Raw genomic sequence first — 16,552 nt, forward strand, 5'->3', positions numbered from 1 at the left:
CGCATTTTACGTCAGATATGAAAAGACCCTCAAGTGTAACTAACCTTTTTGATCAATCTGGAAATTTTGTCACCTTGTTCAAATGGTACTACCCAACTTTTTCCAGGGTTGCAATCGATGACTTTGGTTGAGTTCGCTAGTCCCGCAGCGCGTCTCCTGAAGGCCTCTGGTTTCTTCCTCCACAGCCTCCCCAAAGCATCCATTACCACTTGGACACCATCATACATGAGGGCTGTCTCCGCCTATTGTACATTATAATTATTGTGACTACATTTTAATAGTAGTGTAATATACACGGTGTAACAAAAAGGGGGATACATATCAAGTGTACGGTTTCTAGATAACGTAACAAACGATACTGGAAGGGTTTTTAAACTCATGTTTTCGTGGATGATTTTTTCCAATACATAAAATTCCAGAAACCGAACATCAAAATTAGGCGATTAGATTTACAGAAGAAATGATTCGTAATTAGCGAGTGACCCCTGTAACTAGTGGTGTGATACGTTTGTACGATTTAAAATAAAGAACCATGCGTATTTTTTTTAAACGTATTTTAATCTGACTTTTTGTAGAGATTCTATTCAACCTGTATTCTTCAGTGCATGTGTATGGGTATTCTGTTACACGCTGTATATTCAGATGCACGTTTGAGTAAAATTTCTACCAATAATATTCATAACTGTACTGTAAGTAAATAATGTATAACTGAGTAGAAAAATATATAATGTTGAGTAATAAGTCGCTTAGATGATATTTACACTTTACAGGGGTTAGACAGTATAACATGTTACATACACAACGTGAGAATAACTGTGATGAGGTAACTTTACTTCAGAGCATACATCGACGAGTTAGAAAAGGCCTGAATGTACCTATATAACTATATTCACTAATAAAGGAGGTTGTGTAGGAGTGGCTGTTCAATAGGGAATATAATTAAACCACAAAAACTTCTAATTTCTATTGTTTTTTTTAATGAAAGGTTTTAGATTGCGAGCTTTGTAGTGCACATAATTTTACTTATAGCCAAAGTAAGCGACATTTGTTTTGCGATTTTGAATTATACATAATTATACATATTTTGAATCAGTTAATTTTGCTTCATCGAATGATGTGTATAAGCAAAAAATGCCGCTTAACCTCTTTTGGTGGGAAGGCATCGATATTATTATTTTTTCGTTCCTTTTGAACAAAATCACCATTTTATCTCATGATGGCCAAATTTAATAAGTAGAAAGAGTGGTATTGTACCTACTGAAACAGATATCATCCAATAACTATATTTTTTAATAAGACAAATAGACTTTTTTGTATAGACACTCCTCATATGGAACAATAATTTATGCAGGCGCACTCACTGTTTCATTAGGGTGTACCAGCGCAAGTTAGTGAAATCTACATAAACGGGTTATTACTTCACACCGCAGTTTCCTTCATGATGCGCCATCGCCATTTATAGCCCGCGTTCTTCACGTTTTACGTCTAAATATCGTTAAATGTCCTTCATATTTTAAATTAAAGTTTTAATAACTTAAAATGACAAGCGCATGCTCTTTTATCCTTTAATACTTGCCATTATAAGGGATGAGAAGGATGTATTATAAAATTTCAATAAGCTGAAACAAATTTTAATGGGAATATGCTTCTATGTGTAATACATAGGAGCTGCATTTTAATGTGAAGTATCGAGTTCTTCAGTGTTATTACCAATACATTAACAACCTCCAAGACTGTCTTATTGGCGGCTTGGTTTGCGTGAAATAACTAATGGCTTGGGCAGAATTATTTTTAATACAAAAGTCACTGTTAGCTTTTTTATTTTAAAAATATGAGTTATAATACAATCGCTATCAAGATTTAAAGTCATTTCATCTAAGTTTCTATAGCTTTGTTCTAGAATTGAATACCTCAACAACTATTTTAAATTAAATAGAAATTTGCTTTAGTTCCATCTATTTACAATTTGAGCCTAAGCATGTATGAAAGAGTATCCGTCTCCATTCAAATAAAAAATAATCATACAATAAGATGATGGATGGATTCATGAGAGGAAGGAAGGTTAGGCCTCCGGTATCCTCACTTACGCGACGAAACACATCGCTGTCATGTTCTTACTTCAGTAGAGCCGATCCACGCGTACCAAACCATGGCTATTCACGTGAGAGTTTATGATGTTACCGTACTATTACAGACCAACGAGGTTTTTAATGTAGGTATTTAAAATAACTGTGTAATACATTGTTTAATTAATTACTGCACGGCTGAATATGTATACCATCTGACACAAGCACCAAAATCAGAAATTAGAGGTCGAATATCGCTTGATGATATGTATCATTATGTAGCTGCAGATTACGTTCATAATAATGATCAATAATCTCTACAGATCCGAACTGAACGAAAATCTATCGTCAGATTCAAATTAGCCTTCGTAAAATTTGGTTTGCAACGGACAATAAATTGGTGATGAATATCTAGTCAAGTGAGCAGATCATCAACGCTCGTTGATCAAAGTTAGTAATGGCTACTATCTGTATGTATACTTGGTGTGAGGTAATGAAAGCACTTACCGATATGGTCCCCTTGAACCGAGGATCCATTCGCCTCAAACCGTCCATGAAATCGCGCACAATCTTGCGCGAGTGGTCGACGATGCGAAAGCCAGTTATATTGACTGCGCCGTATTCTGTTACTTCGTTCTCCCAATGATCGTCCATAACCTGTTAATGGGCCAATTTAAGTTCTTGTTTCAAGTAATTGTGCTGTTCCGCTGCGAATAATAAAACCCGACACAATCTTCTTTCTCCCAATACACGTCAATGAGTTCATTAACATTTTGCAAACAAGCAATCGGTCGTTAAACGACTTTATTCATGGACATTTTGTTTTCAACCATATTATATTTTTCAATATGAAAATCAAATTATAGGAACGTTTTCGCTTTTGAATATGTATTTTACATAGTTGTTAGCGAAACAGTTTCAATGCAATACTTTTAAATGGTTTTTTGTTCCGTGTGTTTTAAAGTGGGTATTTTTGTACGCAACTGATTAAAATAAAAATAGAAATGTCAAACTTACACAAGAGTGACCAATACTCACTAGCCCGCTGAGCATGTAGTGATAAGTCCTGCGTCCCAATTGCACTTTACGTACATGTTCGACCAATATGCTTTTGGCGTTTTTCGCATTGCAATCTAGTACTATTCGCTTGTTTCCCCAACGGTCATATTGTTCCAAAGCCAACAAGAATTCCATGGCGTCAGAAGCGTTATTAATTCTCTTCACGAGTGCGATGCGGAACGCGGTTCGGCCCGGCTGCATAGTCTGGTATAGTTGCTGAAGTCTCAGTAATCCTGTTGGTAAATATTTTAACGAAATCTTGTGACTGCTGCTGACACAACCAATGGACAGAGTTCTAGTTTACGACATTAATATTGCAAATCTATACTAATATTATAAAACTGAAGAGTTTGTTTGTTTGTTTGTTTGTTTAATAGGAGCCAAGCAGAGCCGGTGAAACCGCGCGGAAGTAGCTAGTTATTAAATATGAATGAGGGCTGTTGTACATCAAACACGGCGCCCATTAAATAAAAGCCTGTTATTCACATCTCTTGTGAATATTGTGAAAATGATAAAAGTTCTTCTTGTTTATCTATTATACATAATAAATAACAAGTTGAGTTGATTCATAGTATTATTATAATAATATTCGAGCTTTAAAATATCAAAAAGTCGATGCCATTCAGCCCACCTCCTATAAAGCGTAGACGAATGCTAATAAGCTTACTTGAAGGGCCCACACGTTTTCATCTAGTTTGTATTTACTAATATTATGTTACTGTTTGCATATTTACGTGTACAAAATAAAATTGCCTCTTATGAGTAGCTTTAATAAAATATGTGCGTCGCGTCGAGTATCGGTGTGAGTTAACCGTTGCAGAGAACCAAAATTAAAACGCAATTGCCTAACCAATCGATTAGTAAACGAAACATTTTAGCTTGAAGTCTTCTGACAACAACCTATTATCATGCTAATACTTTTAAAATGTTTTAATAGGTAGAGTTATCCTCTTTTAATGTTACTAAGACGTGTCTGGGTATAGTAACCTAAACTCCTCCAGTATGAGAACTGACATCTCATATTCCTCAATATCACACTAACAACGGTTTATGTATTTGAACTCGAAAATATAATGCTAAAGAAATCTATAACTTTTCAAAGGGATTTTGTTTCCTGAAAGTTTCACAGACGATTTATACGTCCATCAAGCTTTCAGAAACGAAACTCATACGGATCATAATATACCTACGTATTATTATGACTTTACTAGACAAAATACCTTGATATTTTTTCTAGGAAAGCAAAATTATCTAAGTGTCGTGGAAAATCAAACTACATCTTTTTTTGGTAAGTCGTGAGACATGTTTTTTATCAATCACAAGTATGCCTTATCAATCTATAATTTCTCATTAAGTTATAATAACAGAACGGTGAAGGTCATAAAAAATTGGAATGTTTATAGACCGAAATGTCGTGAAGAGTTTGTTTTAAAATAACTGCTATGACATCTCCATGTGAGCCTAAGACGAAATCCTAATATGCGCGGTTCATCAGAAATAGCAAAGAGCAGAAGATTATGCGATTATGATTTATCGAGATTACGGGTTAGATCCCGTGATGATGTGATGTGATTTTCGAATTATTATCGTGCGCTCTAGTGTCCCCCTCACGCCACAGTAGGTACATAATATATATTTATCGTAAGTATGCCTTTCTGAACTCCACTCACACAGGAAAAGTTTTTATTTTTTGCCTCTTCAGAGCACGCTTTGTCCCTTTTTCGTACCGCTTGTTTTATATGGGGCGTTTAATTCGATAAAATTCGCGTGGACTCGAATTGGTTTAGGAGAGCTGGGAAATAGACTGGGATATAAATGCCCCTGCCAATGTCGCAGGGAGTATAATTATTTTTCCTTTCTTTTTTATAGAAACTTAGTTTTGGTTCCAATTTATAGATGCCTACTTATTTTGTAAAGTACCGTAGGTGATTGAAATTCTAATCTCTATAAATGGCAAAGAAAACGCTTGGTGTCTAAGTTGTAATATCTATAAAGTAATTTTGATACCCTATCGGCCATTTTTGAATCAATTTAAGGTTATGTCTTAAAGTATATAAGTTGTAGATCTTTGAACGTCTCTAATTTATGACTTTTAATTGATGATAAAAAATATTTTGTCATCTGTGTAACATTATAAAACTAAAAGTTATAATTTAAAACTAGAAGTTTTAAGACGTTTTTCTTTAAAATTTCTAGTATTTTTATAGTAAATAATTTGCCCTTTATAACGCTCACCCATAAACTTGCGGACCTCAGATCGCCCTAAATCGATATTTGAGTTACAATTTTCGTAATTCTTCGGCCCTGGTCTATTACAAGGAAAACGCCCAAAAATGTATGTAGTAAATGCTCAGAATCGATTAACATTAACATCTGAATTCCAATAATTGTTTTCGATTAAGCCCTTACTAGCAATAATCGCTTCCCAGATTTAACAATCAATTATACTGATTTTAATGGCGTGGTGTGTAGTCTCGTGTTTAAAAGAATTGTACAATTGCTACATTTTTTTATAGAAACATAATTATTATGTACCGCTTTAAAATTAAATTCGTCACACTGTCGTCTAAAATTTAGTGAATATTATTTGCGCTATGGAACAAAAATGATATTGCGTTAAGACAAGGAAGCAAACTTCAATAGCACTTGATGCAAGATTCGCAGAATCAAGTGCCGTCTTGTTCTATCTAACTTCGTAGAAATATATTTTTATGCATAAAAATAAATAAATCCTTTGGTAAAAAATACCTTATTATGTCCAGAAAACACTGTTTTACTTTAAAGTTGAAGAATGTACTCTTTAAAAATAACGAAATTACTTTTTATCTCTTGTTTTGACATAGTTTCGAAAAATAACCCCTATTTTCAGTCAAAAAACATCACGTAAAACCAGGTTTTGAAGCAATCTGCACAGAACTATAACGTGTGAAGCGATATCCGAAACAATTTCGCTGTTAAGAGATAAATGTGCGGGTAGAGATGTGGTGAAAGTTTCGTCCGCTCCCCGACTATTCTCACCATGTGTCGCATTTGAACTCGTGACCCTTGAGGTTTTCCACTGTCGTCGGTCGGCTAATGGCTTATAACGTCAGCTGCTTGAATCGCCGTGCACCCCGAAATCTATTATAAACTTGTCGATCGCGATATGAGTCAGCCCAGTAGTTCCGACTACTTTTTGCATAATCTAACCGTACATCGCATCGTACTTAAACAAATTCACACAGATTCATGAACACCGCCATGCCAGTCGTCGCTATTTATCATTCCCCCGGTAAGTTTTGACGTATCTGATTGATTACAACTGCTCATTTCTTAGTCCGTAGTTCAGGCAATAATTGCAGTTCGAAATGGTCGAATTAAAACTTCTCGATTGTCACCCGACAACGGTCTTGTGGCTTTGTTAACCTTTGCGAGGATTGTTACAAAACTCTCCGAGTTCTCGAACGCGGCGATTATGAGCAATGTTAATAGTTAGTCGAAGTTCTTAACTCCGAGAGAGACTTTCAACTTCATCATTTCTGTATTTTAAAACAGCGGTATTTTGCTTTGTTTAAACTTCCCAACAGTAAAAGTCACATAATAATAAATAGAATTTTCATGTGTGTCATTATTCTTTAAATTAAATGCTGTACCGGTAGTCTTATATAGGTTTTGCATGGAAATTGTTACATGATGACTAATTTAAAAAAAAAGTGCATACTAAAATAATATAAATTATAACTAACAAAATAAGAACATGTTAGACATATAAGCACTCTATTTTGGTTTCACATCCGTGGTTTTCGCTACGGTCTTAATTATTTCTTCACCAATATCGTTGGATCTTTTTGGTCTATTTGAACCCTATATTCCGAGATAATCAATGTATATAGGTTATAAATTGGATCAGGAAAACGCGGTTTGGTGTTTCACTGGAATTGATTTTACGAGAAACATTTTATCTTGACAAAACGAAAACACCTTTTTTGTGCGTGGAAAACCATTCAATGGCTTCTTCCGTCTTAGGTGAGGCGAGAGAGATAGTATCAGACTTTTTCTGACTAAAAACCACTCTGTTCCTACTTCTGCTTTGCACAAACACCTATATACGTACATTTTTGACCGTAACACCATGCCACGTTATAGGACATTTTTAAAATAAAAATGCATAGCAGTGCATGCTGTACATTGAAAGTAAAAAAAAAAAATTACAGGGGTCATTGTTATGTCAATGTCGAACCCATTAAAATGTAATTAACTTTTATTTTGTCTGTTTGTCTGTTTATCTGTATTGTCTGTTCGTCTGTGCGCGCTAATTCAGAAACGGCTGATCCGAGTTGGATGCGGTTTTCACGAATATATTGTGGGATGCTTAAATTTACATTTAGCGTTTGTTTCATGTCAATCGGTACATAAATAAAAAAGCCGTCAAAGTAAAGAATCACGTCGAACATTCTATGCTTATACCATTATCTCCGCAACTATTTGACGGATTTGGTTATTTACAGATATAGTTTCATTAGAATGGACATAGAATATTTTTAGAAAATCAAAAAATAAAATAAAAATGTACAGGTAAATATAAAAATAAAATAAAAATTAAAATAAAAGTAAAATAAAAATTAAAATAAAAATAAAATAAAAATAAAATTCGCTAAAAATAAAATAAAAATCTAGCAAATAAAAATAAAGTAAAAATAAAATAAAAGTAAAATTTAATTTTAAATTCAGAAATAAAATAACACGTAAAATTAAAAATAAAATACAATAAACTAAAATTAAAAATTAAAAATAAAATAGAGCAAAACTAGAGTAAAAATATGTAAAATAAATAAAGTTAAAATAAGCTAAAAATAAAATTGCAAATAAACCTAAAATATTTAAGGAAGCCCATAAAAATAAAATAAAAATAAGAAAAATTCAAATAAAAATAAAATTAAAATAAAAATAAAATAAAAATAACCTTATGCAAATAAAATAAAAATTAAAAATAAAATAAAATAATAAATTTATTCGGAAAAGCGCCATCTATTGTTCAATTTCGTACTTATAGTGCAAATTGAACAATGTCGGGCTGTACTATACTCCGTAGTAAAGTTGATCGCGCAATGGTGTAATTACAAGTTCAGTTCATGTTAGTTTTAATTCATCGGAAATTTGTTTTTACAAAATAGTAAAAACAATGAAAAATATACATCAAACAACTTTTAGTACAAAGAAAACGCTCTAACGAAGTATAGATAATTCGAAATTCGATCGTTACACGACTTCGGCTGTTATTGTTTTAATTCAGAACTAAGTTAACAAATAGTAAAAACGTATAGAACAATTATATCAATATAATTAAATAGTTATGCCCGAACGGAGTAATCCAATGTCTTTTCCATAGATGGCGTTGGGATCAATTAATTTGCACTATGCACTTGTTACATGTTTTCGGTATGGCCGAGCAAATTGTAGAAAATGTCGTATTATCAGTCGTAATTATTTGTTTGTGGTCCTAACATCGTGCTTATTCTAAAGTTTCGTTGTATGTCATTAATAAGTTTTATTTGTTGATTTCCTGGTTTTTGGTTAAACTTTTTAACGTAGGTTTAGTTTGATATCGATTTTAGTATCTGTATAGTTTTTTTAATAAAATTGCAACTAATTTATAAATTAATTATTAGATCGCACCTGAGTACAGTTTCCTTGGCAGTAGTTTAGCTTGCGATTATAGCATAAAGGATAGGTTCTAATATAATTTCGGCGCGGTTATCATTCGTAATTCGTACTCTGCTTAGTTTTAATTGGTTTTCATCTTAAGTTCGGAAAGATTATGATATTTCTATAGTTAAAGTCCGTTTTTAAACTATTTTTCAATGCCCTAAGTAGTATACATCTATTCAAACGCAGAAATAATTATGTCAAATTTCGGAGCAGTAGTTCCCTGGAATATTACATCTCATTCAAACAAACAAACAATCGGGAAACAAACTCTTCAGCTTTATAATATAGTATAGACTATCTGTTAAAACCAAAATTTAAGTTATCCATGCGTAACGAACTTTAGTTTAAAATAAAAATATGCAATGCATGCATACTCGCAAGTAAAACAAACTAAATTTCTCAGAAAACAACGTAATCCATTAAGATTATTTACATATCTTGTATTATATCCGTATCCGTATTTTCACGTTTTCAATTAAGACACACATCGGAATCCAATTTATTCAATATTGCGGCAAAGGAACGAGTAGATAGCCGGCAAGTAGAACAGACTTTGGCTGAAAATACTACGGTAGTACGAGTATTTCCAGTCCCATTAAAGTGAATATTTGAGAAAGTTAGGTTAGGTATATCTGAATTTTAAACAGTTTTGATCATTGACATTTCGCTTAGAATTCTAGCACCTTAGTCATTTCAGTTTAATTTTAGATTCAGGAATGTAACACGTATTATTACAAAAACTAAAAATTTTTTTTCTAGAGCAAAACTATAGTTATATGTTAAATAGTTAAGCAATGCTTTTGCAAGTAAACCTATATTTAAGGAAGCCCATTATTGAAAGAAACATTCAAATCATATTATTAACTAAAGTACAACCTTATGCAACTAAGTGGATTAGCTAGTATTTGATTCAAAAGGTGTCTCTAACTGTCAGAGTGCAAATTAACATGTAAGTACAAGTATCCGAGTAAAGTTGTCGCCGTGCAGTTTACTAGTTTCTCGGATCAGTTAGTAAAACCACGTTACTCAAACATTGTTAAGCACTCGAAGTTTAATTCGAAATTCGCTGCAGCAGCTGGCTTAATCAGGACTATGCAACAGGCACACATACTAGAACAAACGCAATACGATTATAGTTAGCACGCACCAATACCAATGTTCCATAACGCGTTGATTGATGTCAATTCAATTTCACACTCACTGCACTGGTGACATGTTTTCGGTTGGCGAGAAAATTGTATTCGTTTATTTAATTTTGTTTGTTTATAACATTGCTTCATTCAAAGCCCTTGTATGCATTGTTTTATGATTATTTGTTAAATTCTATTGTATAATTTTAATCGTATGCTGCAAAAGCAACTATTATATTAATTGATCGCACCTGAGTACAGTTCTTTGGCAGTTTTACTTGCGACCATATTATAAACAACTAGCTACTTCGGCGCGGTTTCACCCACTCTGCTTGGTTCCTATTGGTTATAGCGTGATGTTTTATAGTCTATAGCCTTTCTCGATAAATACTCTATTCAACACAAAAAGAATTATTCAAATCGGAGCAGTAGTTCTGGATATTAACGCGTTCAAACAAACAAACAATCAAACAAACTCTTCAGCTTTATAATATTAGTATAGATATGTCCATAATTAATTATCATGGTAAAACTTTAATTCATATATATCTATTATTAAAATGCAACATATTCTAAAAATGGTCCCTAAATTTCAAGACAAATATCGTACTCCGAATTTTATAAAATTTAATTAAGAACAAAATCCGTTGTGATAATTGCAAATGAAGTGTTAAAAATTTTGGAGCTACAGAAACAGCTTGTAATTAATAAAATGCTAGGAGGAGATCGATGACGAAGCGGGGAGTAATACGAATTCTGTTATAATTTAATCAAGTAAAGTTCATGATTCACTTAATAAAGACATCAAAAGGCAAAGAAATTGCTCGCGGGGTGGCGCACTTTCCCAGTTTGTGACAGAGAACCCGCTTAAAAGTCATCGTAGCAACTTGGAGAAGTTCCAATTAAATATTAACTTACTCCATTATGTACCCTCATCCACTATAAGTATCCTCACTATAAATCTTTGATTGCATCTGTGCAAATGATTACAGATTAATTATATGTATTATAGGTAAAATTGTTGTTGCAATCCGAATATGTATATGTTTCATAGACTATACACGTACATAAAGCAACAGAGTTAAGTATACACCCAACATAACTATAGCTATGCAATACCTTTACATGTGTGGGTAATTTCATAGCAATGTGCATAAAAACAAACGTAATAGCCAAACGCCTATTACGCACACATTGGTAAATACTATAATTTTTGTGTCGGTATACGTATTTTTATATTTTAATACATGGGTAAGGTTAATAATATTTACAATCGATGATATCATTCAACATTTTCACTTGAATAGACGTAGTGCTCGTGGACGAGTGCTTAATGAACCGGTTTCAAACATCGTTTACGACAATGTGGGTTCGAATCTAGTCAAATGTATTTATTTTCTTTATTTACTATGTTGTTTTTCTTTGTTTTGTTAAGTATATTTTGTTTTTGTTTTCACAGTATAATAAAATCACACTATGAATGTGTTACCTAGGGACATCTTCCTATGTGTCTACATACCTATGTACCTATAGTATCTAACAATTCATGACTAACAGTGAAGTGTTGCAAGTGTTACGCAATCAGTGAGTGATACTCAAAAAGACTTTCGAAAGCGCTGACCGTGTGCATACCGTTCTCATGGAACAATCGATCGAGAATCAATATAAAAGATCTCGCTCGATCGCCGAAGCTTGGGGTCGTCTTTAATTTAATTTTATTAGTCATAAGTACTTAATGTAACCTTTATTTTAATTAAATATATATAAAAGGACAAAATCCACTTTTTAAAAAGCTCCTACCAACGGCCAGCAACGTAATTAATGAAACAGATTCTGAATAAAACAACATTATTTGTTATTGTACCGTATATAATTTATTATTTATGTGTTATTATGTCCAATAAGTAAAAAAAAACATGAAAAAAATGGATGAAAAAATATAATGTTTTAATACAGACACGTTTAACATTCACAATCTACTTATATCTATTTAAATTTAATTAGGCTAAAACGAGTGGTGAAATGAATCAACATGTTAAATGGAAAGAAATTATGACAATTTCCAACAGCTTAACAATAACATCACTTCACCGTCACCTTTAGACTTTCGATATTCCTAGTAATGGACAAAAAATTAAATTGCGACAATGTGTGTATTCAGTTATTACTAAAAGGAGAATGCCAGATGCCCATAGTAACTTTGGCTCAATATTAATTTGTCACGGACAGTGAATATTCTTACGTTTCCTAGTGTTGTTTAATGTCAAAAGCATTTCTGTGATTTCCACTTTTATATTGAATATACAAAAGTTATTCAAATATTTTTAGTTGGAGGTTATGTTTACATTCTGGTAATATGAATCGTACTTTACCTCAGAAAGTCGTCCATTGCCGTAACAATGGACGGACATCGTCAAATTCAACTAAATGCCGTTGCATTCGGAACACATTTAGACCACAATTAATACAACTACGTAACTGTTGAGACATTGTCACAAAATGTATTATTATTTGTATTTCCCGCGGTGAGCGGAACAAAACAATCGTGCATAGACAACAATACAAGATGTGTCAATGTCAGTATTTACAATTAAAAGGGTTGCTATTTTACAAGGCGATTAAGTTTATCGATCACAGATGGAAAATCGATTTCTTGAATTTCATTTTTTATAGTTATTTTTAATGAAAAATAGGACGAACGTATTATTTAAAAAAATGAGTTGGTAAATAAAAAGTAAAAAACATTTTTTTTTACTTAGTATTATTCAAATAATAAAAAATATTTTTAATATACAGGGTGTCCCTGAAATCGACGTCCAACGGGCACTAGATGATCAGCAAGGTTCACAGGTTCACAGGTTGTGTCGAATTTAAGAAATAATGTGCAAAGTGCTATACCATTTTATAATCCTTATTAAATGCGCCAACTTTGGTGAAATTTGCCACTACTAGCGCCATACATAATTTATTCAGTACAGTCACTTAAAGTAAGGTGAAAATTTTATTCAGAGTATTTGGTTCCTCTAAAACTAACAATGTTTTCTAATCTAAAGCAGTTGGCTAAGAATTTATGATTCCATATTACTGGAGCACTATTCAGGATAATGTAAGGAAGACTGCAGACGAAAAAAATAAAGATTTGTAGCAACAAGAATCAAAAGACTGGCACAGGGTGTAATTTTTCGTGGATAACACATAAGTCACTGTGGGTAATTTAAAAACTCTAGGACTTAGATTTTTTTTATACTTTTCTGATAACATTTGGAACCTTGCCGATCATCTGGTGCCTGTTGGACGTCGACTTCAGGGACACCCTGTATGAACGACAAAGTAATATTTGCGGTTTTTGAAAATGTTTTATTTCTTTAAAACTAATAATGATATCTCGTTCAAACCAATTTCCGTTGAAAGTTTCCATTGAAATCTACAGCATATATTTTTTTTTAGACTTATAAATAACTTGAGTTAAATAAATTTATGTATAAACATAAAACGCAAATAATAGATAAGCATAAAAAGTGTAGAAGGTAGGAATGTAATTGATTCCTCTATTGACAAAGTTTGACCCTTGAAGTTTGTAGTGTAAATTCTCTGTCAACATTACTAAAGAAGTTGAATGTCAAATTACTTGCAAAGTACCTCCGACATTAAAACTTCTTTGAAGGATACGTAATTAGCGGTTTCTAAACTTTGTCAGTTGGGTTTATTCTCAGATTTGGCTTCTTAGTACTATTGAAGGAATTCGAATTTTGCGAATAAAGTTATTCAACTTGAAAATCAATGATGAATACGATTAAATGCTTTTATTTGTTTACCTAGGGAATACGTGGAAAATTGTGCGAGAACGAAGGCTAGAAATAAAAGTATTTACAATATAAGGTTACCGGTTAATCTTAAGGGCGTTTTCATTCCAAACTTTCGCAATTGTTAGTGGAATGGAATTACCGTGGTGGTGTCTCCTTTAATATTACACACACACACACACACACACACAACGTCACGCCTTTTATCCCCGAAAGGGTAGGCAGAGGTGCATATTAGGGCACGTAATGCCGCTATGCAATATGCACCCACTTTTCACCATTTGTGTTATAAGTCCCATGTAAGGGGGTGAGCCTATTGCTTTCTTCCTTTAATATTCATTACTTAAATACACGTTACGAAAAAAACTTAATACTTTTTCATCTAATAACTCCAAGTATAGAATGTTGCTTGCTTTTTACTCTGAAGTGACAAATTCTTTGTAATGAAAAAATATTTTCTAATTTTTAGTTCGGTTGCATATAAAAGCGTGTTTTTTTAGTTTTTTTAAACTATTATTTATTTTTCATTTTTTTAGCTCGATATACCAATTAGTTTTCTGCGGACATGTGATATTGAAATGTTTTACGAACTATTTCGTAATCTCATCATTTCATTTAAAGCTTCACTGTTGCATGGAAATATGTATGTATGTATATTTGTATGTATGTATGTATGTATGTGTGTATGTATGTAGTCGCTACAAAAGTTTCACCCTCCCACATATATCCAACCAACGCGAAAAGTCAGTGTCAAACTTGCGCTATATTACATTCGCTTAGGCGGCGGCGGATAGTTCATAACCGCATCCTGGCGGTCCTAATCAAGATAACGGGATACCGATATTCAAATTATTGTATTGTCATCGGTCCTTGATACGTGTGCAAAGTTTCAAAGAAATCGAATCGCTGGAAGTTGGTGAAAATTAAGCTTAAAGATTCCGTTACATACATACATAGTTACAACCCAAGCTAATAAAAGCGTGTTAAAAATCGATTTACTCTGTCAATTAGGTAATGAAAAAATATTAGACATGCATATTTTATTCTGTCATATAACTTACATACTGAGATAAAACGAATCAAAGTTTAGGAGTGGGAGATAATACGTCATTTATATGTATAAAACGTGGAGTGTCGTCACGCGATATTACAAATCAATATATCTCCGAAAGTATTTGTTTCCGTAAGAAAATAAAAATTACGTGTCTAATGTTTTAAAATAATCTAAAAGACGAACATTAATATAAAATTTGTTAGCCATTGTATTATAAAAATACTTAGTAACTGATTACAACGAAAAGCAAAATCGGCACACAATCGATTAATTATATGTAGGTACGTAGTCACACTACTTAATCGTCAGATTACTTTGACACTTGATAAATTGTTATAAAGTCGTATATTGTAAACGCACTTATTGTTTGAAAACTGATCGTATAATAAAATTACAAGAACAAAGCTTTTTAACTGCGGGATCAAAGGATTCGGTTAGCGAACAAGAATGCTTCAGTAGTATACAATTTTATTTCCCCTTTGCCTCTGCAAATATTATACCAACTAAGGGTATAACAAAAAGCCTTCTACACCAAGTCTATGTGATTAAAACAAAATACAATGAATATGAATACCTGAAAGAATGAGAAGCATGCTTGAATTGGAATCACCGTTAATCTATTTTGCTGTGAAACAGATTAGTTTGGAAAACTACTCTAATATGTAACTACCTATGGAGGTACTACTAATAGCTACCTCCATAGATACATAATACACTTAGTAATAATATAGACTACTATTACTAAAAAATAAATGTGTGTACAAAAATGACTCTAAAATAAATGGTAATCACTTTTTTAACACACATCCTATAAGTACTGAAGATAGTATATTTTGTTTTAACCACGACAAGCAAGCAAGATATTCCAAATACAAACCTCAATAAATCAATTAACATGCGAATACCAGTATTTATTACTTGATAATTAAATTTAATACTTGTTTTAAAAAGTTTTCATCTTGATCTTCGTTTTAGTTAATTTCAATACCAACCGTAAACGTCATTAATATTCATTATTGTTTATGAGTTAAAATTAATACAACTTCGATAGCCTTTCAGTGAAGACGGGTCCTCAAAAGGCCTGAGGGTGGTGGTTGGGACCACACCAACTCAAAGTAAATAATGTACCATCGGACTCGTGACTTGTGAGATTAATAACGAATGGGTTATCAATTTCGAAGACAGTACTAAAAAACTATTGTTCCAGTATTTCGCTCCGCACCATGGCCTGAACCAGAGCTGGATGCAAGGGGTTACCGCCACCGATCATATCCCTAAGGACATGGTGGTGCTCAGTCCATGCAAGGCACACCGCCCCTGTATCCACCGTGTCCTCCGGGTGGTCCTGGCAATGACTACATCCGGGCGTTTCCTCCCGCCGAATCCGAAACAGGTATCTACCGAAACTTCCGTGTCCGGTAAGCACCTGCGTTAGGCGTTAGGCGAGGACGTCGTGTCGCCTCTCAAGCCACTCCTCAAAGAGGGGACTACCCGCTGCGATAACAGCGTACCCATTAATTAAAAAGTACCCTAAGATTTTTTTTTCTGAAACACAAACCGGCGATGATAGGTACCCATCCTATAGGAGACCTGCTTTCCAGATAACGATGGAAACAGCAATAATTGGTGACAACGGTACACAAATATGGTCGAATTTTCAATGTGACAACACATTAAACGTGGGTAACAGCTATAGTTTATAAAACTGATAAGATTGTTTGCAAAAATAAATATAATGCCCAAAATAACTAT

General features: G+C 33.1%; 1 protein-coding gene across 2 annotated transcripts in view; it reads right to left on the minus strand.

Annotated features, from left to right (window-relative positions):
* Nucleotides 1-16,552, minus strand: part of LOC118272813 (glutamate receptor 1) — an 83,437-nt gene that overhangs the window by 21,284 nt on the left and 45,601 nt on the right. For both annotated transcript variants that reach the window (XM_035589537.2, XM_035589604.2), the window contains exons 5-7: nt 3,105-3,358; nt 2,574-2,723; nt 45-242 (exon numbers count right to left, since the gene is read on the minus strand). In XM_035589537.2, the coding sequence (XP_035445430.1) occupies nt 45-242; nt 2,574-2,723; nt 3,105-3,358 (602 nt within the window). The remainder of the gene's footprint in view (nt 1-44; nt 243-2,573; nt 2,724-3,104; nt 3,359-16,552) is intronic.

The sequence above is a fragment of the Spodoptera frugiperda genome, chromosome 25 (genome assembly GCF_023101765.2).
Source record: "Spodoptera frugiperda isolate SF20-4 chromosome 25, AGI-APGP_CSIRO_Sfru_2.0, whole genome shotgun sequence".
NCBI lineage: Eukaryota > Metazoa > Arthropoda > Insecta > Lepidoptera > Noctuidae > Spodoptera > Spodoptera frugiperda.